Source organism: Ambystoma mexicanum, chromosome 11 (assembly GCF_040938575.1).
Source record: "Ambystoma mexicanum isolate Mex_15411 chromosome 11, UKY_AmexF1_1, whole genome shotgun sequence".
Classification (NCBI taxonomy): Eukaryota; Metazoa; Chordata; class Amphibia; order Caudata; family Ambystomatidae; genus Ambystoma; species Ambystoma mexicanum.
The window spans coordinates 752,183,982-752,210,434 of record NC_090934.1 but is presented as its reverse complement, the minus strand read 5'-3'; the positions used below and the strand labels follow the sequence as shown (position 1 = coordinate 752,210,434).

General features: G+C 50.5%; 1 protein-coding gene across 3 annotated transcripts in view; it reads right to left on the bottom strand.

Annotated features, from left to right (window-relative positions):
• Nucleotides 1-26,453, bottom strand: part of EIF4G2 (eukaryotic translation initiation factor 4 gamma 2) — a 152,410-nt gene that overhangs the window by 55,931 nt on the left and 70,026 nt on the right. For all 3 annotated transcript variants that reach the window (XM_069623647.1, XM_069623648.1, XM_069623649.1), the window contains 3 exons: nt 12,767-12,877; nt 7,305-7,388; nt 7,125-7,223 (listed from right to left, as the gene is read on the bottom strand). In XM_069623647.1, coding sequence (XP_069479748.1) covers nt 7,125-7,223; nt 7,305-7,388; nt 12,767-12,877 — 294 coding nt within the window. The remainder of the gene's footprint in view (nt 1-7,124; nt 7,224-7,304; nt 7,389-12,766; nt 12,878-26,453) is intronic.

Genomic DNA, 26,453 nt, shown 5'->3' with positions numbered 1-26,453 from the left:
GAACTGTATTTAATAACCAATCACCGAGCTCTGGGTCATTACTGCCCCAAGCCAATGACTGCCCTCTACCTAAGCCCCTAACGTAGTCATCTTCATATTTGGTAGCACAAAGTGCAGTAGGAACAAGAGAAGAGCTGCAGAGGGGTAGGCAGGAGGGTTTGCATGTGAATCCATGCCAGACCCATGCTGGATAACAGTAACAGGTAGGTAACTTGTTCCTTCTCCAGCATGGGGTCTTGCTTGGATTCACATGCTCATGAAGAAAGAATTCATAGCAGTACACGCATGCAAACACGGGAGGTGGCAAGGCTCAACATCAGCATCTCGGACCTCCTCACCAGGCTCACCTCCAAGCAAACAGGTTGCGCAGCACTGCTTGGCTGACTCTGGACTCCTACTGCGTCGACAGGATTCCAGGGAGAACTTCATGATGGTGTGCGCCGACCTCCACGTAGTGCAGATAGATGTCCAGCAGGAGCACACCAGACAGCAACGCTGTAGTTGCAGCGGTCGCTCTGGTCGAGTGGGCCCTCGGACAGCCAGGCAACGGTCTGTTTGCCAACCCTAGTCTTGTGGAATGTCAAGTAAGGTTTACAAGATGGGGCCTGGTCTCTCCCACTCGTTGTGCAGAGGTGATGGCCACAAGAAACGAAAAATGTCAGTGGCACAGAACGCAGAGGCTTGAACGGAGGACGCATGAGCCTAGTCAGCACCACATTGAGCTCCCATGCTGGGCCGGAGCCTTCACCGACGGGAATGAACAGAAAAGTCCTTTGATGAACTCCTTGACCAGGCGGTGTGACCATAACGACGACCGTCGCAGAGTTCTGGTGTAGCGGGAGATGGCCGCTAGATGAACCTTGGAGACATGATCCAGCACTGCCTTGGCCAGTGACAGCAAATACGGCAGCACCTGCAGAGCCGTAATCCGTAGAGGGTCGATCTTCCACTTAGGTCTGTAGCATTTCAGTGTAGACAAAGCCCTGGCAAGCACCCCCTTGCAGTCCGCCGGGATATAGTATCCTCCAAACTCTAGTGCTGCAGGAGCCAGGCCTGCAAGTTCAGCGACCCTGGGTCATGGTGCAGGATCATGCCTCCTTCTCTGGCGAGAAGATCTGCGGCCACCGGAAGTCCAGAAGGTCCGGGTACCATATCGGTCTCTGCCACGCTGGTGAGATGAGGACCATCCTGCACCAGAACCGCGAGTTGATAGACTAGCCAAGAAGCATCGGAGGGAAAGCATAGTCATCCCAGGGGAATTACAATGCGTCCCCCATGCTCCCCGGCTGGGGAAACCTGCTGGCAAACCTCCGGCACTTGTTCATCGCTGTCGCAAACAGATCCATCTGGGGACTGCTCCATCGACTGAACAGAAGATCCATTTGTTCCTGCCGAAGCTACCACTCGTGGCAAGAACACAGTTCCCTGCCGAGGGAGTCTGCGATCGTGTTCTTCACTCCTGCCAGATGAAACGGGACAAGGAACAGCCCCTGGGCAACAGCCCACTGCCAGAGGTGCTGCGCCTCTCTGGAGAGCGCTGGGGATCTGGTGCCCCCTTGCTCCCAGATGTAGAACCTTGTGGTGGTGTTGTCCGTGGTGGTGTTGTCCGTAGGCCCATCACCTTGCCCTTGAGGGACAGAAGGAAAAGACTTGAGGGCCCAAAACACTGCCCCACAGCTCCAGTACATTGATGTGCAACCCAGTAGCCACATTAATGGACCCGAACCTTGCGATCTTACGAGTCAGCCGTTGCACCTTGCCCAGGATAGCCGCAATCCTCTCCTCCGATGGAGGCGGCAGGCATGACACCGTGTTGAGCAGAGACCCCCAGAAACAGTGCGGCTTGCGATAGCACAAAGCAAGATTTTGCATAGTTCACAGAGAACCCAAGACGATCTCCCTAGATTTGCTCGGATGAGCCAGTCATCCAGATAGGGGTAAATGTGGATCCCTTGTAGACTGAGCCGTGGCGCCAGGCACTTGGTGAAAACCCTTGGCGCCGACTTCAATCCGAAGGGAAGGGCCTTGAACTGGTAATGTTGCCCTTGAACCACGAAGGACAGAAACATGCGGTGTCCCAAGGAGATGTGACAACAGGCGTCCTCCAAGTCCAGCCACGATAGAAAATACCCTTCTTCCAGCTGTCCTAGCACGTGCTGAAGGGGGACCATCTGAAACTTCTGGTATCTGATGTACTTGTTCAGACAGCGAGGTCTAGGATGGGCCTCCAACTGCCAGTCTTGACGAGGAAGTACCGAGTACACTCCGGCGCCTCTTTGGAACAAGCTCTATCGTGGCCTTCTACAGCATGGCCCGCACCTCCAGCAGAAGCTGAGGGACGTGGTTTTCGTGGTCATTCGGAATTCCAAGATGCGTCAATGGGCCAGAGCGCCCAGCACCCAACGGTCGGTGGAGATGACCTCCCACCGGGGGTGTGCATGTGGGGGCCCGACATCACAGCTGGTTCAATCTTTATCGTGGACACTGCCTTGGGGACGCCGACAACAGCGACCTCAAGTCTTGCTGTGGCCCCTGTAGGCCTCCTGGGTCTAAGAGCGGGACGGTAGGACGAAGAACATCCACTGAAGCCTTTGGAGGAACCTTGGCGTTTACCCCTGGAATTCCAAAAGGACGACCATCGCTGCTGAAGCATGCCCAGGGAACGAGCCGTCTCGGCGTCCGCCTTAATGGGATGAAGACTCTTCCATGGTTGTGCCAAATTGTCACTGAAGGGCATGTCCAATACCCTGGACTGCACATCCTGGCTAAAGTTAGTAGCCCTTAACCAACCTCGCTGACTAAGGCAAACGCTGTTGCACATTTGGCAGAACCGTGTCAACAATGCCTGTGGCCACTGATGGCATGGTCCGATGCCACCTCACCCTCTTGCAGGATCTCCAATGCTTCCGCTTTGTCATTTGGAAGGAAGTCCAAGAGGGGAGAGATTTTAAATCACAGCTCCCCGTCGTAGTGCGCCACAATGGCGAGGGCCGCCTTGATGGTCGTCACTGATGTGATGACTCGTCGTCCCATAGCATCCAACTCCTTCCCCTCCCTGTCCGGGGAGGAGGTCGTGGACACTGAAGAGCCAGAATATTTCCTACTCGCCACTGCCGAGACGACCAAATCTGGGGAAGGCTGGGACCTCCAACAATTGGGTGCAGAGTCCGGCACCCTGTACTTTTCGAATCAGTCCCTCTTTTCCGGGGCCGAGGACTAGTCCTTCATAAGGGACAGCCCATAGTCACAAATGTCGTCCAACAGAGGTATCGACAGCACGGTCTTCCCCTTTGCCTTGCGGCATTGGTACAGGAACCCTCTTTTCCTCGGGGGTCAGCTGGAAACAGGTCTGAGGCCCTAGAGATCATGGCATGGAACGAGCCTATCTTGTTGGGCGGTGAGGCTCTGGGCAGCAGATACAGGAGATCTAACCCACTGTTGCCTGTGCTAGTAATCACCGGGTCTGTATCCTCCCTCGGCAGAGGGGGGGCTACAAGGCGGTGGAGGGTAACTTGTTGGTAGGGGACGCGCCTTATGGCCCTGGTGACGCAGGATCTTCTGGTGCCACAGGATCTTCCGTCAGCGCAAGGGGCATCCTCGTCCGAATCTCCGAACACAAGGCGTGGCGTGCCTTGAGAATGTCCAGATATGCGCTGGGGTTGAGTTGGTTGCCGAGATGGCGGAAGTGGGAGCAACTGAGGCAGCGGTGAAGGGTTCTCCAACTCCTCCACGGCTTGCTCCTCCTCGGTCTTGTCGCAGTCTCCCTCGTCGGGATCCTCCCTGTAGGACTTGGCCATGACAAACTGATTGGCTCCTCAGAGGCGATGTCCGTGCCATGCAGGACTACCGTGCCCCCCCCCCCCCCCCCCCCTTCCGAGACCAGGGGAGAGATGTGCATTGCCTTCTCTGGTGTCTTCTCCATGGGTTGAAAAGATTCCCTCCTTACAGGCAGGGCAAATATGGCCTTGGGGACTGCACCCTGCGAACCTGAAGCTTTCACTTGAGACGCCACCACACCTTCAATGGAAGGCTTTGCCTGGTGAAATCTGGGCCTGCCCGACCTTGGTGGAGCTAGGGGCCTTCACCTTGGGGGAGGGGCAGCGCCCCGTTCCCCCTTTCTCAAACTGGCCCGTGCGGGACTTCTCCATAAGCTTACCCGGATGGTCAGACTTCTGTAGCGTTGGCCAGTGGTTGAAGGTGCTGCAGACACTGAGCTCGCCCTGGCTGCCAGGGAGCCCATCGCAACGGCACTACCAGTGCTAGTGGACTCAGCGTTTAGCCTTATGTTGCCCCCCCCAATCGCCAGAGCACCCTCAAAAGGCCTTAGAAGACCACTCAGTTTTCTTCTTGTGGCTGGGGGAGTCATGCTGCCTGGACTGACGGTAGCAGGGGCCTTGGCATGGAGCCACTTGGCGAGACGCTTGCGCCTATCCTTCACTGTACAGGGGACCATCTCCTTGTAAAAAGCAGTCTTCCTCCACATGTGTTTGGTCCAAATGTAGGCAATAGAGGCACAGGGAGTTCCCATCGTCCAAGTAGATGTTCCGTAGGCCACATCCTGGGCAAATCCTGAACAGGAGGCGTCTAGTCTTCCTTCTCAGCCATGTCCACGCAGAGTAGGCCTCAAAGAATCTTCTGGAATCCTCACTCGAAATTCAGCCCTTGAGGGGCGCTGGAAAATCCAAAAATGGTTCCCAGTTAATCGGATGATGGGTCGATGGAGCTTTAGGCTCGATTGACCAAACAAAGACAGTAAAACTCTGGAGAGAAAAAAAAGAAAAAAGTAAAAAGCCTGAGAACTAATCACAAGGACTCCCACCAATGTAACGTGCAGTAAAAATCTGAAGATGGCTGCCAAAGGAGGGGCTTAGGTAGAGGGCAATCATTGGCTGGGGCAGTATGATCCAGAGACCAGTAATTGGTTGTTGTTAGGAGAAAGACAGTTTGTAAGAGAAACTGATTTCTTCTTTACTGAGGATTCCCAGCCTTACCGGGAATATTCACGACCATGTGAATCAATGCCAGACCCCAATGCTGGAGAAATCCCAACACCAAAAGTGACCTAAACCAGTGATTCTAGACCCCTCCAACAGAACCAAGACAAGAAGTTAGTGGGCCCTGCCGATTCAGATGTGTTTTCTGACAGAAATAGATGAGTCAACATACCCGTTACCACCCCTCTGCCATCAGGTGAACAGGTGCAAAGTCCTGACCCCCTACCTCCCTACTGTCTGGTTGCGATCAGTGAAGTTTCAGCTCTTCAACACCACAAACTAAAAACTGAACCGGAAAGGAAAAAGGACTAAACTCAGGACACTGACAACACCCAGAACCAACTAAAACTCCCACCACAACTAGACAGGTAACACCAAGTCAAATAAAACACAAGCGCCACCCATTAAGACCTAATCAACAACCCCAGCCAATTCAACCCAACTCACCCCATAATTGCTACCAAGTACCACACTGATATGTTAGCAATCACCACACTCAAACTGAGTTTGGCGGTACAAGTGTCCTTTAACATTAACATAACTAAGGACCCTCTTGGCATTCCCCTATGGTGGAGGGTTTAAGAGAGGACCAAATCTAGAAATTGGTCTTTCGACTCTCCAGAATAAAGGGGGGGTTCACAATCTGTCCAGATTGAAAATCCACCCCAACCTAGTGAGAGCTTCCACCAAAAATCATACACAAGTACAGGCCTGTCATCCCACCAGACATCTTACTCCAAGCACTGGCCACTCTCCTTGCCGAAGTCCCATGGTCCATCACACTGCACTCTGATTCACAGAACCAAAGAAATGCAAAACCAGTCACCTCAACCTTGATGGTTACTCATTCCAACATTCAAACTGCAGATTACAACCCAGGCCATGAAACATAAGCCACCATCACCAGACTAGATACAAGAACCACCACCTATGCAACTCTGAAGTAACAGCCATGTATGCGATTCAAACGTGTCGGTGTACATTTTTTTTTACCGCATACAAATTTAAATTCGATGTGCCGCAAACAGTACTTACAGGAAATTAATGGAATCAGGTCTTAAACCCCGAGTAACCAGGCAGACGTATTGGTACAAAGTACAGAAGTTGTCCTGTTAAAGCTGGGAAAAGTAAAGGATTCTGGAAATAGGTAACTATGGCCACATGCCACGAGAAAAATAAAAAGCATACTATTGGCCAAAAAGATGGACAATAGTCTAAAACATACTTTAACCATTTTGAATGAAAGTTCCTATGTAAACACTTTGAGCAAATGAGGCTCAAAGTGTTTACACGGGAGCATCCATTTTGCCATTTCAGGCAGCCTCCTCAGCTCTGCCCCGACGGCACTAAACAAGCAGCAAAATCAGACCTGAAGAGGCTGCCTTCACTTTCATGTTACGTTTTCAGTGCTGCCCAAGCCCAGGAAAGCATGGCAAGCTTAAAAATGAAGGCAAAAAAGCAGAGGCGCGGCAATTACAAATACGTTGCATCTGATTGCCAGGGTTGGAAAAGCATGGAAATCATAAATACATTATTCCGACTCCGGTGGCTTTCGCTTGGAGTCTCCTGGGCTCCCTCAGGGTTGGGGGAGCCCAGGAGACCACGTGAAAGCCGCCGTAGTGAGAAACACTGCAGCATTTCAAAACACACCTGTTGCGTTTCTGCCTGCAGCAGCTTTGGGGAGCCCAGGAGTCAGGCAGAATCACCAGCATTTTGAAACACAACCATATTGTGTTTCTGCCTGCCTTGGCTTTCACTTTGAGTCTCCAGGGCCCAGGAGACAAAGTGAAAGCCACGGCAGGCAGAAATAACGCAGTTTTATTCAAACACGCTACAGGTTTTCTTTCAAAGTTTCACGGGCTCCCCCGGCTCGGAGGAGCGTGAGAAACTTAAGAAAACCGCAGCATTTTTATGAACAATGCTGTTTTTATGTTTGCGGTAGCGTCAGCTTGGAGCCCAGGGAGCTCCAAGCTGAAGCTACCGCAAACAAATAAGTTTTAAAACCTGCGGTTCACCAAGTTTTCCAGGCTCCTCCAGCCCGGAAAACTTTTCCTTTAAGATGTCGGGTGGGGAAAATAAAACTGTCACAATCAAAACATTAAACTATGAAAATATGAAAAATAGCCTTACTTTTGAAGCCTCTTGACGGACTTGATTGATAGTCTTTGGTCCATTGTCTATAAAAGCTTTACGAGGAGTCCAACGGTTTCCTCTCAACTCCACAGTATCCTGAAAAAGTTGGGAATTACTACATATTCAATTCCAGAGAGACAATGAGAATGCAAAATGCGTATCTAAATGATATCTTACCTGCAGCAGGAAACGTATTCTTGCCGGTAATTCCTTACTCGACATCAAGGCGCGCATACGTGCAAAGTACTGATCCATTAAGGACTAGAAATGAGAAAAATGAGAATTCTGAACCAACAAGACCAAATAAAAAAAGTGATGAAAACCAGCCTTGTGAAAGAGGTCTTCATTGAAACTTGCATCTTAGTTACTAACTTCACACGAATTAACACTGCCTGTAGATCACCCTCCTTCAAAACTATACAAGCCTGCAGCAGACAATTGCTCCCAAATTGTAGCAAAATGGAGCAAAACAAATTTGGAACCCCGGTACAATAGCCATCCACTACGCTTCCATGTATAAGGAACAAGATAATTACCTGTAACTGTTATCCAGCATGGATCTGGCATGGATTCATATGCTCATGAATATTCCTCGTCAGGCTGGGAATCCTCGTTTCAGTTCTGAACTGTCGAACATCCAATCACTGAGCTCTGGGTCATACTGACCCCAGCCAATGACTGCACTGTACCTTAGCCCCTCAGTCAGCCATCTTCATGTTTGGTAGCACGTAAAGTGGCAGTAGGACCAAGAGAAGAGCCGCAGAGGGGTAGGTGGGAGGGTTCGCATGTGAATCAATGCCAGACCCATTCTGAAGAACTACAGGTAACTAACTTGTTCCTTCTCCAGCATGGGGTCTGGCATGAATTTAGATGCTCATTAATAAATAATACATAGCAGTACACATGGCAAAGCTCAACATAAGCATCTCTTACCTCCTCACCAAACTCACCTTGAAGTGAACCGGTTGCGCAGCACTGCTTGACTAACTCCGACTCCTCCCTGGAATCCCTGTCGACGCAGTAGAACTTCGTCAAGGTATAAGTCGACCTCCACGTAGCATCCCTGGGCACGCCAGACAGGAACGCCGTCGTAGAAGTGAGCGCTCGGTAGAATGGGCTCACGGACAGCCAGGCAGTCGGTTCGCCAACCAGTGACAATGAGTGATGCAGCCGGAGAGCAACCTGGAAATGGAAGCCTTGGACAGGGCCTACCCATGGTTCACAGGATCAAAGTTCACAAAAAGCAGAGACATTTTCGGGAATCTCTTTGTGCGTGCCACAAAAGTGCTCAGACAACATCCAGCGAGTGCAAAGTCCTTTCAGCCGGTGACAAAAGCACTGGAAAATACAACGGTAAAACCAACGGGGCTCGTTCAGGTGACATAAGGGTGCGTCTGCAGCAGCACCCACTCTTAGTGCAGAGGTGATGGCCACGAGGAAAGCCGTTTGACGACAAACTTAGGCAGAGCTGTATGCATAAATCCGAATGCCCCCCCCCCCCTACTTAAGCACTTAAGGATAATGACCTTAGAGAGTCGATCTTCGATTAGCATCAGATGGCAAAACGCTATGATTTGTGCCCATAGCATTTTAAAGTCAACACTGCCCTGGCCTTGGCAAGAGCCTGCTTTGTCCTCTGGAAGGTCATAACCACCGAACTCTAATGCTGCAGGAGTCAGGCCTTTAGGTTCAGCGATCCAGGGTTGTGGTCCAGAATGCACCTCCTTCCCCAAAAAGGTCCACGACCACTGCCAGCTTGACATGCTGAGATGGTCCGGGCACCATCTGCTTTGGCCACGCTGGGGCGACAAGGATCCTGCACCGGTACCGTCTGAGTTGACAGATGACTCAGTAGTAGTGGCAATGGAGGGAACGCGTACAGAAACAGGCCGGCCCAAGTGAAGGAGAATGCATTCCCATGCTCCCTGGCTGGGGAAACCTGCTGGAGAACTTCCAGCACTTGGGGTTCGTTGCCGTCACAAACAAATAGAACTGGGGACTGCCCCATTTGCAGAAAAGGTTGTCCACTTGATCCTGCCAAAGCTCCCCGAGTCAGCAACAGTGTCCTTTACTCCCATCAGGTGAAACAATGAACATCCGCTGGGCAATGGCACAGTGCCATAAGTCCAGCACCTCCTTGAAGACACCGGGGACCTGGAGCCTCCCGCTTCCAGATGCAAAACATTGTGGTGGTATTGTCCGCAAAGACAATCACCACCTTGCCCTTGAGGGACGGGAGGAACGACTTGAGGGCCCAAAACACTGCCCATAGTTCCAGCACATTGATGTGCAGAGTCTGCTCTTCTGGAAGCCAGTCCTCTGGCATGAAGACTGTGCGCCCAACCTTCCAGAGAAGAGTGTTGTGACATCTAGTATTTGGGGGGGGGGGGGCTGTGGAAGTCTGTCTCGGGTGATGTTTTAGCACACGACCATCACCATAGTCCACCAGCGCAATCCTGTCCTGAAGCCTCCGGACACCTGGAACCAACTGGCGTCAAGGAACTCCTGGAGTGGATGCATCTCTGGATGCTGGTCAAGTGGCACAGCGAGTAGAGCGCTCGCTTTGACACCAGTGCAGAGCCTGTTAACGCAGGTTCGAATCCCGGCGGGGCCAAACTCAGCCTTTCATCCTTCCGAGGTCGATAAATGAGCACCACACACCGTGGGTAATAATAAGCAGCGCTCGGATACCTGAGGGTTTGTAGCGCTATATAAAAGTATTATCATCATTATCATTATCATTATCATTATCATTATCATTATCATTATTATTATTATTATTATTATGCAGAGCCAAACCAGGTATATGCATGACATGCCAAGCAGCAAGATGGTCCTCACAGTGGCGATCTTCAATGCCAGCAGCCACTGCACTTTGCCCAGGATGGACGTTAACCTCTGACGGAGAGGCCAGGCAGGACACTTGAGCCTGGATCCCATGAACAGCGTGTCCTGCAATGAAATCAAGCAGGACTAATTCACTGAGAATTCCAGATCCGTTAGCCAGACGGTCCACACCGTGTGGTCGATGGCAAAGTCCTTTGACTTGGCCCAGATGAGCCAGTCGTCCAGTTAAGGGTAAACGTGAATCCCTGAATCGCAGATGGGGTGCCACTAGAGCCAGGCACTGTGCGCCAAATTCAGTCTGAAGGGAAGAGCCTTGAAGTGGTAATGCTTCCTCTGGACGACTAAGTGCAGGAACTTGCAATGCTTTACGTGTATGGGGACGTGGAAGAAAGTGTCCTCTAGATCCAGTGAGGAGGCTCCCTGCTCCAGCTGGCAGAGCACGTGTTGCAGTGTGACCGTTTCTCAACTCCTGGCATTTTATGTAGTTGAGTCATCGTAGGTCGAGAAAGAGCCTCCAGTCCTTGGTTGTCTTTCTTACGAGAAAGTGCCTGGAGTAAACTCTGGAGCTGCTGTGGAACCAGCTACATTGCCCCTTTTCTTAACATGGCCTGGACCTCCATGAGCAGCTGAGGGATGTGTTCCTGCCAGGACACCAATGGTATTCGAGGACACTAGGGTGTGTCCGTGGATGAGAGCATCCAGCACCCATCAGTGTAGAATGTCTCCCACTGGGGCGCATGGGTGGGAGCCCGATGTCCTGTCCGGTTCAATATTGCTTGGAGGTCAACGGGGTGCCTAGCGGCCACCTCCAAAGGCCTTGAAGCAACCCCTGTTGGCTTCCTGGGTCGAGGAGTGGGAGCGTTGGCGGTAAGAGGATGAGCCCCCTGCTGAAACCTTTCAAAGACCTGAAAGACTTCCCCTCCCAAGGAACAAAAGGACGGTTGTCGTCACAGAGTGCCCAGGGTACATGCCGTCTGTCAGTCTTGATGGCCTGGAGGGATTCATGGACAGCCTTCCTTAACAGGTTGTCTCTGAACGGCATGTTCCAGACAAGGCTCCTGAACACCGGTCTAAAGTTGGTGGCCATTAGCCAGTCACGGCGGCTAAGGCAAACCCTGCTGGTGTAAACCCGTCTCCCATCCTCCTGCAATCTGTGCCCAACACTATTGGGGTGGGGTGTTTAGGGGCAGGAGGGAGGATTGGGCACCTTGTCTTGCTTGGCCTTCCCCGGCGTCTCCCGCAGCTTCCCCGGGGTAGCCAACTTCCTCTTGGATGCTAAATGATATGAATGGGCCCTGACTGCCGCAGGATCTGCAGCAGCGGTGACCCCGACGGAAGCAGAGTGCTTGGCCTTGTGTTGGGCACCCCACGGATGGAGCGCTCTTAAAGGACTTCAAAGCCCGCTCAGGTTGGCTGAATCCAGAAGAGGCATGCCCCTGTGAACCACCCGGGGTAGAAGCCCTGACCTTGAGCCACATCAGCAACTGGATGAGTCGATCCTTAATCATGTACTTGGTGAAGCCACGGCAGATCTCACAACCTTCTTAATGTGCTGGGTGTATGCAGTACAGACACTTGGAATGTTGGTCGTCCATGAAGACATTCAGCAAATCTCAGTCGGCGTAGAGCTTGAAGAGGAAAGCTCAGTCCTTCTCATCTGACATGATCCACATGGTGTAGGCCTAAGAACTTCTGGAAGCTTCCAAGAAGAACACTTGAGGAATTCAGCCCTTGAGGGGCGAGAAAATGACGAAAAACAGGCCCCATTAATCGGAAAGAATTGACGAGCACACAGGCCTGATTGACTGAAAAAAGTTCCCATCAAAAAAGTGAAAAACCGCAGAATAGCTACAAGACCGAAACACTACTCAAAACCTGAACGTGCAGTAAAAATCAAAATGGCTTCCAGGGCTTAGGTGGAGGTCAGTCATTGGCTGGGGCAGTATGCCCAGGGCTCAACGATTGGTTTATAGGAGGAGTTCAGAAGAAAAAAAACGTTTTACTAAGGAATCCCAGGCTGATGACAGGGAATATTCATGGACATGTGAATCCATGCCAGACCCCATGCTGGAGACGCGGCCTTCCTACTAGTACAACTGGAGACTGCCAGACACCCACAGTAAACAGAAACCGGCTTACCCATATCTAAAGAAGGAGTGTCAGTCTGCAGTATTAGACCTTCATTTCACCTGCATATGCTGGAAAAGACTCACCGAGACTGTGGCATGATTCCTGCACAGAAGTTACAACTGAACAGAAGGTAGGTAAACAAGCATGTGATGAGAATACAATTGTGCAGGTTCGCAGCAAACTACCAGCTACATCCCTGGAAGCCAGTGGCAATGCAGTACGTGACAGACCGCAGCAAAAGTGTTTCACTAGTTCAAATCTCATCCACAGTGTGGAGCTTTAGACTGTCTGGAAGAAAATACATGGTCTCCCCCTTTCAATGGGAGCAGAAGATTTTTTTCTGAAGGCATAGTATGCAGTTCATTCTAGGAAGAGCAGGCCCTCGGCACCTGGCCCTTGCTTGAATTAAGGGGGCACAGAGGCCTTTACACGTAATTGAAGATTTCTATACCAAGAGGTTCCAAAATCTCTTGCTGCCTTGTGCATCTTTCAAGCCGTTTCCTGGTCTGCTGCAGGGGAAACCTTTGCAAAAGGCTGGCCAAGAACTGTGCATAAGATTAAAGATTTCTCTTCAGGGAAGAGTTCACATCCTGCGTTAGTAAAAATCCTCACCCTTTCAACTGCTGATACACTATACATCATTTCTCAGCTAGCAGGCATACCTTGGCTTTTGCATGGTCTAATCGAGGCCCCACAGTTCTCATTATCTGACAGAGACACTCCAAATCCTCTCCCATATCCTTAAGTTGGACTCTCTTCTTCTTTTCCAAAAGCTAGAAAATAAAGGTCGGTCTCATTAAACATGAAAAGATTCACTGAATAGTTCAATTTAAAATGGGTACAATTGTGTGCACATTTTAGATAACAGAAATACACTTGTAAAAACATGAACAATTTAGCTGCGTTGTACTGCTATAGATTAATAGTTATGCCATCTAGAGACTGGGGTGAATTCAAGTCATGAAATTCCTTTAACAGCCGATACAGTACAACTATTGCTTTGAAAAATCTGAATGCCTTAGTCTAGGAATACAAGTGCTATGCAAAAAGGAAAAGTTAAAATTAGCAACTACTGAATTCCTAGTACAAGAGCCCCTTTCCGGAGTTCACACAGAGCAGGGATGGGGGTGGCACACTGGCCTTTGTACCTTTGGTGCGCCAGGCCCCTCGTGGTTTAAAATCAGAGGCTCAGCTCCTTGCTGAGAAAAGTCAGAGCCTGCGATTTAGAAAAGGAGCACCAAACATGAAACCAGTGCACCCCAGCTCTCCTGTGCCTTAAGGAGTAAAAACCCAGCAAGCAGGCACCCGTTAAATGGCTGCCTGCTGGCTCCAATCAACCAGGACTGGTCCAAGTAAAAACCAGCACCCAGCAGTCGGCCCGTTAAGCGGAACCGCTGCATGGTTGAAGACTGCCTGCAAGTGGCAGCGCTTTGGATTAGAAAAAAAGGGAGCAGCATCAATGCCTTTTTCTAATCCTAAATGCCAACACCTGCAGGCAGCCCTTCAACCGTGCAGTGCTTCAGTGAACTAAACCGGCTGCCTGAGGGGGTTGGCGTAGTTGGGTCTAGTCTGGGGTGCCCCAAACCACTTAAAGCCCTGTGTATAGCGGGGTCTCTAATGCCAACTAACACTAAGAGGTAGGAGGACTGAGTATTTATACTGCTTCACCAACAAACCTCCAAACTAAGGGAAACAACCCTTCACAAAAATACAAAAAGTTTGCTGGACAGTGTATTGACCAGGTGGGGCATCTACCTTAAGCTGAATCAAGTTTTCTAAACTAGACAGGAGCAACATGTAGTTCACCACATTAAAGTGTAAAACACAAATTACCTGGTAAGTGCTACACAATGTACATTCAAAACAAACATCAATACATTTATTAAATGTGATTAACAATGGTTAAAAGCGAGAAATCCTTCAAAGAGGCAATTCATATTTAACACCATACAACGAAAATGTGAAAAGTGCACAAAACGTAATACTACAAGGGAAACAGTGGCAGTAATCGGAACCATAATCAATCGGGTTCCATTTTACAGATTAAAAGAAAAAAAAAAATCACTAACCACAAAAATTCACTATTCAAAAGTAACACTCAGGGGGTCAACTAATTCACCCACAAAGTGCTCAAAACTCAATTACACCAAAGTGCTCAAAACTCAATTACACCAAAGTGCTCAAAACTCAATTACACCAAAGTGCTCAAAACTCAATTACACCAAAGTGCTCAAAACTCAATTACACCAAAGTACTCACACTGCATACCCAGGTCTCTAATGCACCTGCATACCCAGGTCTCTAATGCACCTGCATACCCAGGTCTCTAATGCACCTGCATACCCAGGTCTCTAATGCACCTGCATACCCAGGTCTCTAATGCACCTGCATATGTTCCTGCGTGGCGAGGATGGGTGGGTGCAGCTTTTAAGTAATTTGTCTTTTGGCGCTTGTGAATCTGCTCAGATTTCCATGCTTTGCATAGAAAAGCAAGCATTTATTGAAGGAGGCGGGAGAGCTGAAGGAATTGCCCCACATGTGGGTCTGTTTTTGCTTGTGTAGTTGCCACTTTACAAATGGCTTCCGGTAGTTCATTTGCTACGAAAGCAAGGGGTGCTTCTGTACTTCTTGTGGAGTGAACCCTTAGTCTGGTAAGCAGCGTTGCGTTGGCTATAGAGCAACAAATCTGTATCAACAATACACCTTGCAATAGTTGCCTTGGTGAATTCTGTCCAAGTGTGATTACACAAAGAATTACTGTATGCCCTTTATACATTACTGCTATTTGTACAACTAGTGTATGAAGAGATCTTGCCATACTTTACCGAAAGCTGGCAATTACATTTGCTGGTTTATGTGGAATTTATCAAATTCAGGAAGACTAGAGTGTTGAGTACCACCTTGTTTTTATATATGTAACAAAAAAGTTAGAGGGCGCGGAGAAGGGGTAGAAAAAAAGAAAATCACTGGAGGTAGATTTTCCTGCTGTTTGTTGCAGTACAGGATGTCCGAGTGTCCAAGGATTGCTCTGGTCGGCTGCTGGTGCAGGATGCAACCCCTGCCCAAGAAGGCAAGCAGAATTCACTGCTGCAAGACTTCTGGATATGACACAGGGAAGCAACTTCCACTGACTGTCACTGCACAGCGACAATGGCAGGCGTTTCTCCAGTCATGGTCGAAGACTTTCCAAAGCAGGTTCCATTGACGGTGGGAGGCAAAAACTTAGCAGGAAGGAGAATTGTGGCATGAGCTGGTGACCGGCAATGTTCCGCCAACAAACTCGGAACAGTGACAATTCTACAGCGGCAGCAGACTGGAGAGCTGATCAGGCAACTGGGTGGCCAGGGACATTTCAGAAGGCTCAAGATGTCCGGATCCTCATGAATGCATAGACTGGTTGGTTCCAAGGTTTGAAGCACTGCTCAGGTATTTTGATGCCAGCCCTCTTTCAAAGTCCTCCACGATAGATAGTCGGCTACTTTTCTACACAGGATACTTGGCTCCAACACTATCTGAAGAACTGGCCGCAGGAGTCCTCTACTTAGACCAAATCCTAGCTGGAAGCAAGTCCAAGCACAACAATGGAAAGAATCTGCATCAAACAGCCAGCAGTGGACCAATTAGGGACTGATGTGGGTTTCACTCAGCACACCCCCAGACTGGCACTGGATGTGGAATGGGACTAGACACTACTTCCCACTTCCCGGGTGCACACACAAATGACATGCACTAGCCTGCAAAAACAGCAGCCATACTGGGCACGAAGGTAGGTAGGGGTGACCAAGTTCCTGCTTGCGAACCATGGAGAACTCGTTTGTGGGTGCCGTGTTGGGCTGTTGTGAGAATATGGAGTCAAGCAGTCCGATCATGTGCCCAGCTCCTTCCCTGAATTTTTGGGATTCAACGTGTGCGATGGCCTTAGATCTAGGACTGCTCTCGAATTAGTTTTTTGGCACTAGAAACAGGATAAATTCTTGCGTTTACATGGTCTGCTGGTACTTCCATTGCCCTCTTGTAGTTCTTGCATCTCCTCCAGTAGTAATGTTAAATATTCTGGGAGGGGGTTTCTCCTTTGGGGAGATCGCACATTACAAAAAGCTTAAGTAACCATTTACTTACAGTACTTTAAGACCCACTTGTCTGATGTTATCCAGTCCCAAATGTGGTCGTACCTTTAAGTGACTTTAAGTGTATGCAGGGTACTGCCATTTGTTGGCAGGTGCTGTGCCTAAGAGGCCTGTCCTCGGACGTGTGCTCTTTTTAGGGAGAATTCAGAAATGTCCCCTCTACCTTAGAGACCCCCAGCTCTTGATTGACTAGGAGTATTTTTAACCTGGAGAGCGCAAGACCTTTTCCCCACTGATTTGTACTCCGTTTCTTTTGGTTTAGGAGTCTGAGACTCTGAGACCTGAGACCTTCAGTCTTTCAGATTTCCTAAAGATTTAAATAACTTCTCTTGGATAAACTACTGTTCCCAAGTGCAGTAAAGTGAAATTGACTTTACTTACATTTGTAACTTTCCAGACCCAGCACACACCATGTTACAATAGGGTGCTGGAGGGGTTACTTAATATCCCCTTTGTCTTAATTTCTCATAACATTGTTACCCTTTCTACAAATGGCTGGTGGCAGGGGTTTACTTTTTACTACCGTTGTGTTTACCGTGGGCTGCATTTGCAGCTGAAGCAAGGCACCCATGGGTGCCCATTTTGTCAAAATGGCCCAGTCTTTTTGCCATTTCTTGCTGTAAAGGTCCTCGAGATTTACTCTGCACGCCAAACCAGGTTTGGTACCTTTGTTTGGTCTATGGCGCGAGTCACAAATGAAGCCTGGAAGGGACATTGAGGGAGGTGCCCGAAACTCCCCGTGCGTAATCCGCTTACAGGAATGCACCCGGACGTTGATTGGCCTGCTGTGCGATTGACAGCTAGGATGGAATAAAAACTTGCATAAAAGGCAAAGTCGACCACTGGACGAAGGAATCCGAAGAACTTGGAAGACACGCCTGCTGGACTGTTTTTGCCCAATGAAGCCCTGCTGCTGTGCTGAAGCTCTGAATTCACCTAGAAGAGAGAAGCCCTGCAAGGACAACTTCTCACCTTTAGTTGGGGGTACCAATCAACTCCAAAGTGAACTCGCCTGGACATCCTCTCGAGCTGGCTGTAAAAGTGCCAGGGAGAGGACCACCAGATGTAGTGCATCACTTAAGTCAGACCGAAGATCCTCTAGGCTCCCAGGAAGCAGGACTGACCAAGCCTGAGCCGCCAGAGTGCTGGACCACAGATGCAAGTAAAGTACAGTGGTAGCCGAGAACAATGAGAGCTGTTGAGTTAGCTATTCTCCTGCCAAAAGCATGCTGGTGGGAATTAGCTTGGGGTAGTGGTGCTGTGCTGGCCCCTAATATATAGTGGGTGAGTAGGGGGTCTATTTTCAATTCTGTGTTAATGGGTTTGGTCTGCAGCAAATATGGTAATTCTCCAGACTACACAGTGCTTCCACCTGTCAAAAGAGCAGGTATCTTCTGAAAAGCGAGCGCAGTTCTATGGAGCCAAGTCTGGACTGGTCTACCTGCACTCTGAAAAGAAAGTGGTCCATCGGAATCTTGCGAGCTGTGCCGGATATTATGCTGGTTCCTTCCAGCATAAGGATGCTAATAGTACCTTCGTTGTCGGCGGCGGTAGAACCACCCCACCCTACAATTTTGTCTGGACTAACAGGCCGACTATTGGGCGAAAATTTGCCAAAACTTTATGATTTAGAGTTGGCTTTTTTAATAGTGGTGTAAGGAATGATAATTTGTTTTACTCCAATGGAACACAGCCGTGAGGTTTGCTAAGTACCAAGGCATGTTTAGCTAGGTACGCCGGGATTGGGTCATAGGCAAAGTTTGTAGGTTTTAGCTTTTACAAAATACCAAGAATTTCATCTGACCCAACAGTGTAAAATGAGCAACTAGGACCAAAATTAGGTACAGATGTAGGATGGGCGATACTAAAGTCAGGTTCAGTGGACACTGAGCATACATACAGACATTGTTTGAGGGCATTCACTTTCTCCGGGAAAGAACGATTGAATTTGTTGGCCAGAGATTGAGGGTTTACATTTTTAGGAATGGAAAAGGAACAAGTTCCGTAACTGTTCTCCAGCATGGGTCCGACATGGATTCACATGCTCATGAATATTCCCCGTCGTCAGGCCGGGACTCCTCAGTAAAGGAAAAAAAATTTGTATCAGTTTCGTTTCTGATCTGTCTTTCTTGGTAGTAACCAATCACTGGTCACTGGGTCATAATGCCCCCAGCCAATGACTGCCCTCTCCCTAAGCTCCTCCCCTGGCAGCCATCCTCCGATTTGGTAGCACGTATAGTGGCAGTAGGAACAAGTGAAGAGCCGCAGAGGGGAGGGAGGGTTTGCATGTGAATCCATGCCAGACCCATGCTGGAGAACAGTTACAGTAACTTGTTCCTTCTCCAGCATGGGGTCCGGCATGGATTCACATGCTCATGAATAGAATACATAGCAGTACACATGCACAACCACGGGAGGTGGCAAGGCTCAACATTAAGCATTCCATCAACTCAACATAAGCATCTCTTACCTCCTCACCAGGCCCCCACCTTCAGGCGAACAGGTTGCGCAGCACTGCTTGGCCAACCCTGGACTCCTCTATGGAATCCCGGTCGACAGTAGAATACCGTGAAGGTGTGCGTCGACCTCCACGTAGCAGCCCTGCAGATGTCCAGCAGGGGCACACCAGATAGGAACGCCGTGGTAGCAGCGACCGCTCTGGTCGAATGGGCTCTCGGACGGACAAGCAACGGTCAGTTTGCCAACCGGTGACTCTGCATGATGCAGCCGGAGAGCCATCTGGAAATGGAAGCCTTGGAGAGGGCCTTCCCTTTGTGAACTTTGGACCTGTGAACCAACAGCGGTTATGTCTTCCAAAAACTTTGTGCCGTCCACGTAGAACTTTAGCTACATCCAACGAGTGCAAAGTCCTCTCGGCCAGTGACGAAGGTGACTGGAAGAAAACTGCTAACACCAAAGGCTCGTTGAGACGAAGTCCAAGGGCACCTTGGGCATGGAGGGGTGCGTCCTCAGCACCACCCTCGTCTCGTGGAAAGTAAAGTACGGAGGCTTGCAGGAGAGGGCCTGGATCTCTCCCACTCGTCTGGAGGTGATGGCCACAAGAAACGCTGTCTTCCACGATAAGTACTTCAACTGGGCCGAATGCAGAGGCTCGAATGGCGGCCCCATGAACCTGCTCAGCACCACGTTGAGCTTCTACGCCGGGGCCGGAGCCTTCACCGGCGGGAATGAACGGAACAGTCCTTTCATAAACTCCACCAAGCGATGGGACCACAGAGATTATCGCCCAGGAGTTCTGGTGTAGCGGGAAATCACCGCTAGATGCATCTTGGAGGCATGAGCTAGCCCGCCAGCGATAGCAGGTACAGCAGCACTCTCGGGGTTGTAATCCGCAGAGGGTTAATCTGCACGGCACCAGACAGAGAACCTCTTCCATTTGTGTCAGTAGCACGAGAGTGGAGGACGCCCTGGCCTTTGCAAGCACCTCCTTGCAGTCCGCCGGGATATCGTACCCTGCAAACTCTAGTGGTGCAGGAGCCAGGCCGGCAAGTTCAGCGACCCCGGGTGATTGAGGATGTCGCCTCCTTCTCTGGAGAGAAGATCCGCGTCCATCGACAGTTTGACGGGGGGGGGGGGGTGGGAGGGCGGGACACTGACAAGTCCAGAACCAGATCTGCCTCGGCCACACCAGTGCGATGAGGATCATCCTGCACCGGGACCTCCCAAATTGGTTGATGAGTCACAGCAGCAATGGCAACAGCCGTCCCAGGGGATTAAAAGCATCGCCCATGCTCCTGGGCTGGGGAAACCTGCTGGCGAACCTCTGGCACTGGAGTTTGTTGCCGTCGCGAACAGGTCGATCTGGGGTTTGCCCCATCGTTGGAAGAGTCGTTCCGCTTGATCCTGGTGCAGCTTTCACTCGTGGCACGAGCGCAGCTCCCTGCTGAGTGAGTCCGCGATGGTGTTCTTTATTCTTGCCAGATGGAAGGGCACCAGAAACATCCCCTGGGCAATGGCCCAGTACCACAGATCCTGGGCCTCCTTGGATAGGGATCTGGTGCCTCCCTGCTTGCCCTTGAGGGATAGAAGGAACAACCGGAGGGCCCAGTACACAGCTCGGAGCTCCAGGATGTTGATGTGGAGTGACCTCTTGCGTGGAGATCTCCAGTGTGCGCTCCCCATCCCTCCAGGGAGGCGTCCATCGTGTCTCCCGATGTGCCGTGGTCTGAAAGTCTGTGCCCGCTGCAAGATGCATGCGGGTACCCCACAACCAAATTGCTTGGCGGAAGGCCTCTTTGAGCGGGATCCCGTCTTCGAAGCTGCCCGCCGCTTGTATCCAATGGGCGTCAAGGAACTCTTGCACAGGCACACCAGGTAGATGCATGAGGACATCATGCTGAGCAGGGACTTGAGGGATCTCACACTGGCCACATCCGTGGCCAGCAGGCGCTGCACCTTGCCCAAGAAGGCATTCGTCCTCTCCGACGGAGAAGCCAATCGCGCCACTGTGTCGAGCTTGGCTCCCAGAAACAGTGCGACCTGCAACGGAACCAGGTGGGATTTCGAGTAGTTGGAGAATCCCAGATCCGTGAGCAGTTGGACGGTCTTGGCTGTGTGTTCGACCGCGAGTTCCCTTGTCCTTGCAGATGAGCCAATCGTCCAGGTAGGGGTAAACGTGGATCCTCACAGGCACAGCGCGCCGCCACTGGTGCTAGGCACTTGATGAATACCCTGGCCACTGACTTCAAACTGAATGGAAGGGCCTTGAACTGGTAGTGCCGTCCCTGGACCATGAATCTGAGAAACTTTGTGTCCTTTTAGAATGGGATGTGAAAGTAAGCATCGTCCAAATCCAACGACGACAGAAAGTCGCCCTCCTCCAGCTGTCCCAGCACGTGTTGGTGGGTGACCATCCAGAACTGTTGGGCCTTGATGTACTTGTTTAACCGGCACAGGTCCAGGATGGGTCGCCAACCGCCTGTCTTCTTTCTGACTAGAAAGTATCGCAAGTACACTCAGACTCTTTGGGACAAGCTCGATGGCTCCTTTCTTCAGCATCGCTGAAGTTGAGGGACGTGGTTCTCCTTCCTGGCCACGGGAGGAATGCGGGGGCACTTCCTTAGAAATTCGAGTGTGCCCTTGGGCCAGGGCATCCAGCACCCAATGGTCGGAGATCGACTCCCACACGCTGACTAACCTCGGCAGCCAGCCTCCCACCGGGGTGCTCACGTGCGGCCCAGACGCTACGGCTGGTTCAGTCCCGCTTGGCAGTGGGCTTGCCGCCTTGGCGACGAAATCCTCCCGACTTGCCTCGTCCTCTATAGGCCTCTTGCGACGAAGAGCGAGCCGCCTGGCGGTACATCGAGGAGCCACCGCCAAATCACCTTGCTTGCCTTTTGAGCTCCGAAAGGGTGGCCGTCGTTGCTGCAAAACTCCAAGCCAGAGCAGTCTCCGTGTCGGTCTTGATGGCCTGCAGAGATTAGTCTGTCTTTCCAAACAGGTTGTTCCCGTCAAAGGGCATGTCCAAAACTTTGGTTTGCACGTCCTGACGTAAATCAGTCGCTTTGAGCCACCCCCGTCACCGAAGGCACACCGTTGCCCAACTGGCGGAAACCGGTGTCAGCAATGTCCGTGGCCACCGTTATGGCGTGGTCCGACACCACCTCACCTTCCTGCAAGATCTCCAGGGCCTCAGCGCTCGTCATCCGGGAGGAAGTCCAGCAGGGGAGTGATCTTAAACCACAACTCCATCGTAGCGGGCCACAAATCGCTAGGGCGTTGGCCGCCTTAATTGTGGTCGCCGCCATGACTCGTCATCCCATGGCGTCTAGTTTCTTCCCCTCAGTCCGGTGGGGAGGTCGAAGTTGAAGCAGTCACCCCAGCCGTTTTCTTTTTGGCTGCCGCTGAGACGACCGAATCCGGGGTCGGCTGCGCCCAAGGCACAAAGGGGCGGAATCAGGGACCTGGTTCTTGTACCGGTCCCTCTTGGCGGGCGTCGTGGATGGGTTCTTCAGGAGATACAGCCCTTCGACTCAGATGTCATCAAGTAACGGTCTTCCTCTTGGCCTCACGCCGTTGATAGGAAGCCTTCCTTCTGTTCTTTGGGGCAGAGCTGGAAAAGCTCGGATGCCCTGGCAATCATGGCATGGAAAGCCAATTTTGACGGGTGGGGAGGCCCGAAGGGGTGGTGATGGCAGGCCCATCCCGTAGTCAGTCATCATCCGTCCCTGTTGTGGCCGTATCCGTTCGTTTCCTCCCTAGGATCAGGGGAAGGCAATGAAGGCTGAGAGGGCCACGAAGGCTGGAAGGGCGGGGGTGGATGAACTCTTCTCCGCTTGCCTGGAGGGCTTCCCGACGGTCCCGGTTCGTCCGTCGGGGGTTAAGGGTAACCTTGTCCTCATCTCCGTACATAAGGCTTGGATTGCCATTAAGATGGCCTGAGTTGTCCTGAGGCTCGGGCACCGGCTGTGATGGTTGGGGTGGAGTCCTCCACGGGCTCGTCGGCACCACCGTTGCTCTCTTCTACCGCCTCCTCGGGATTCCTCCCGTGGGAACGGACCTCCTCGAACCTCTTGCTGAGGACCTTCACGACTCCAACCAGCTCCTCTTCAGAGGCTGAGTCTATGTCCGCGATGGCCACCGACCCCCCCTCTTTTTCCACCGGGGTTCTCACAGGGGTCTTATCGATGGGCTGAAAAGAGGATTCCCTCCGCGGTGGCAGGAAAACTCTGGGCCCCGAGGTCGCCTCCACAGGCTTCGCCAGGGCCGTCACGACTCGATAGAGGCCTTAGCTGGGTGAATCGAGGCATTCACCACCTTGGGCGCGCTTGAGGCCTTCACCGGGGGTAGGGGGGTGGAGAGGGGGAACGGGACGGTTGATGACGTTGGTGAAAGTGCGCCCTGACTGACAGCCCGACCACTCATGGCGCTTTGCCTTCGGTTGGGCCCCCGTCGCCGGGGTGTCCTCACAGAACTTAGAAGACCGCTCTGACTGCTCACCTGCTGGGTCCTTCTCCAGCCAACTCGCGAGGCGCATCCGACATTCCCACATAGTCCGTTCCGACAAGTTCTTGCAAAACGCGCAGTCCTTCTCCACGTGTGTTTTGTCTTCGTGAAGGCAGCAGAGACATCTTAAATGCTCATCCTCCTTAAAAACATTCTGTAATCCGCTTCCAGGGCAGTTCCTGAACAGCTTGGATCCAGGCATCGAGCTTCCCTTGTCCTGGGCCATGTCCATGAGGTAGGCCTCAGATCTTCTGAAATCCTCCAAGAAGCATAACTCGACGCAAACTTCGCCCTGGAGGGGTGTAGAAAATTCCACAACAGGTCCCCGTTGATCAGAAGTAGAAACGGTGGAGCTTGAGGCTCGTTTGACCGAAAAAATTAAACTCTTTGAAAATAAACGCAAAACTCAGTAAAAGCCCGAGAGCTATAGCACGAGGACTCCCAACACTTGAACGTGCAGTAAGGCTGCCAGGGCAGTGGCTTAGGGAGAGGGAAGTCATTGGCTGGGGGCAGTATGACCCAGAGACCAGTGATTGGTCATTACTAAGAAAGACAGATCAGAAATGAAACTGATACTGAATTTTTCTTTACAGAGGATTCATAGACTGACGGGGAATATTCATGAGCATGTGAATCCATGCTAGACAAATTTAAAATTACCAAAAACAAGGCCTTGGATTGGTTCTCTGCTTGCTCAATTTGATTTTGTAAAACAAGCGGTTTAGCCAGCATGATTTTTTTTGTATGTAGGCAGGGATGTCTTGGCTCCCCGATGAAGTTTCTGGCTTTGCGCCAAATTTCCTCTTTTCCCCCCTATATTGTTAAAGAATTGAGATTCTCATTATAACATTATTTTCTTCAATTACCTTTAGCAGGGCAATGCAATTCGTTTTTTGCAGTCCCAACATCAGGTTGGAGTAGAAGTCTACACAGTCCATAGTGGACAGTATTGGTGGAAGACTCTGAACCAAGTCCCTATCAGATATGTGGTCCAGCTCCCTTTTCCGCCAACGCAATCGCATGCTCTGGGCAGTATTGTACAATTTAGAATGGCATCCGGTCCATAGAAGAAAACTCACCAGTGAGTGATCAGACCAATTGACTAAAGTTAGTTCCATCAGCCAGATTTGAGCCTCGACAGATCACAGGATTGAGAAAATGCCCACCAATGTGGGCAGCCGACTTGTATAACATTTGAAGAGCATGTGTCTGAAGAATGTCAACTATTTACAATCTCCATCTTCAACATTGCACCAGATATTAAGATCACCCAAAATAATTTAAAAAAAGTTATGTTGGGAGTGTTTGAGAACCCAGATAAACATCAAGAGCGTCCAGGAACAAAGTGGCAGCGCCAGGGGCGTCTATAACAAAGAATGTGATGGGCTTCACTTGGTGATGGATAGTACGTACAAGCCATTATTTGCGATGAGCCATCCCAGTCGAGCATTTGAACATTATCAATTCCAACTGAGGATCTCATCACAATGCCTACTGCACCCCCTTTCTGCTCTGTTATGCCATTTTATATGTTAGTCATCTGGAACCAACACATGAAAATGGGCAGTACAGATCTGAGAACCAGGTCTCAGTAATAAAAAAAAATATATAAAAAAAAAGTCCAAGTAACATATAGCCCCGTTAAGAGCTGTGGCATATTCCACTGCTGAACGGGCATTATTAAGTGCAGCCTTCACTGGATTTGGTGCAGGGATACTTTTTCCAGGCTAAGCTTGTGTAGTCTAATTTTATTTAAAGTATGAAGTGATATGACTTGTGTGCCTAACAGACAAAAGTTCAGTAGCCGAGTAGAAGATGCACATGGTAGTGAATGCCACAATAGTAGGTAGCAGATTAATAATGGCACTGGACTAATGAATTTTACCTCAATGAGGATGGGCGCACTGTGCAACACAGCTGCCATGGAGCGACAGACCGGTTGGTCAGTCGCGCCTGTAAACAGTTAATACCCCTAAGAACCACAACTCGCTTGGGAGTTGTAGTTCACTACGCAACTGAAGGGGCTTCGGAAGTAGCGTTTTCCAAATAAAGGTGAGGGCAGCCTGCGCTTTCCTCGCAACTTTCAATACTTATATGCAGCTCGAGTAGGCTACTTCCCCTCAATAGATCAATTTGAAAGTGACAAAATCTAAAAACACATTAAATTGAGTGGGCAGCAGTATTCCATAATGCAGTAATGGTCTTAAAATAAATTTAAAATATTGAAATAGCAAGTTCATACACCACGTATCAACAGTGAACCTGAAGTGGAGCATATAATTAAGATGTGTGATGGAGTACATTCTATGTGTTTGTTTAGACTGGCACCAAATTACAAAACTCCAATTGTCGAAATAAGTGTCGGAATTACATGCCTCCCGAGGGTGTACATACACCATTGTGGAAGATTATTTAGCGGTCTAAACTCTCGGGAGCCATGCTGCCAAGTTCATCATCAAGTGAGGTTGAGTGTGTACGGTCATCACCCCCCCCCCACCGTGTGGGGTCAGCAAGTTGGTCTGGCACAAGAGTTTGATGGTAATTGCATATCAAACTAGGATGAGCATCATCTGCTCTGACAATCTTGCTCACCACCCTGCTCATTAGTTAGGGAGGAGGAGGGGGGGGGGGGCGTAAGCAAATTTCCGTGACCAGTTCATCCATAGGGCGTTCCTCCCCTTGGAGTCTGGTTGGGAAACCGGGATGCAAAGTCTAGGCATTGCTCGTTTTCCCTTGTAGCGAAAGTCTAGCGTGGGGTAACCCCTTTGAAAAGATTTAGTCTACGACATTGTGTCTAGTTGCCACTCGTGTTCTTGTGGTAGGGGATCTCAGTTCAGAGATCCCGCTAGAGTGTGGAGTTCCCCTGGAATGCGTTGGGAAGATAGGAACATCCCTGTCTCATTGCCCATTTCATACTTCCTCTGCTGGCTTGGACAGATTTGGAGAAGATGGTATTGCAGTGTACAGACTTAAGCTGTGCTTTGAAATGCTTGAAGCGCTTTGAATACCGCCAGAAGTTCCAGCAGGTTGATGTGGTTCTGTGCTGTGGAGAGTCCACAGACCATGTGTTGTGAAGGTGATGTGCCCCCCCCCACCCAGAGAGTGACGCGCACGTTTTAACTACCACTTGCACCGCCGGATCGTGGAAGGGGTTCCCCTCAGATTCTCCTTTGTCCACCAGCATAGGTTTTCTACTAGTGTTGGCGAAACGACCACTAAATCGTCCCACTGACTGCTTGCCCGAGACCATATGGCC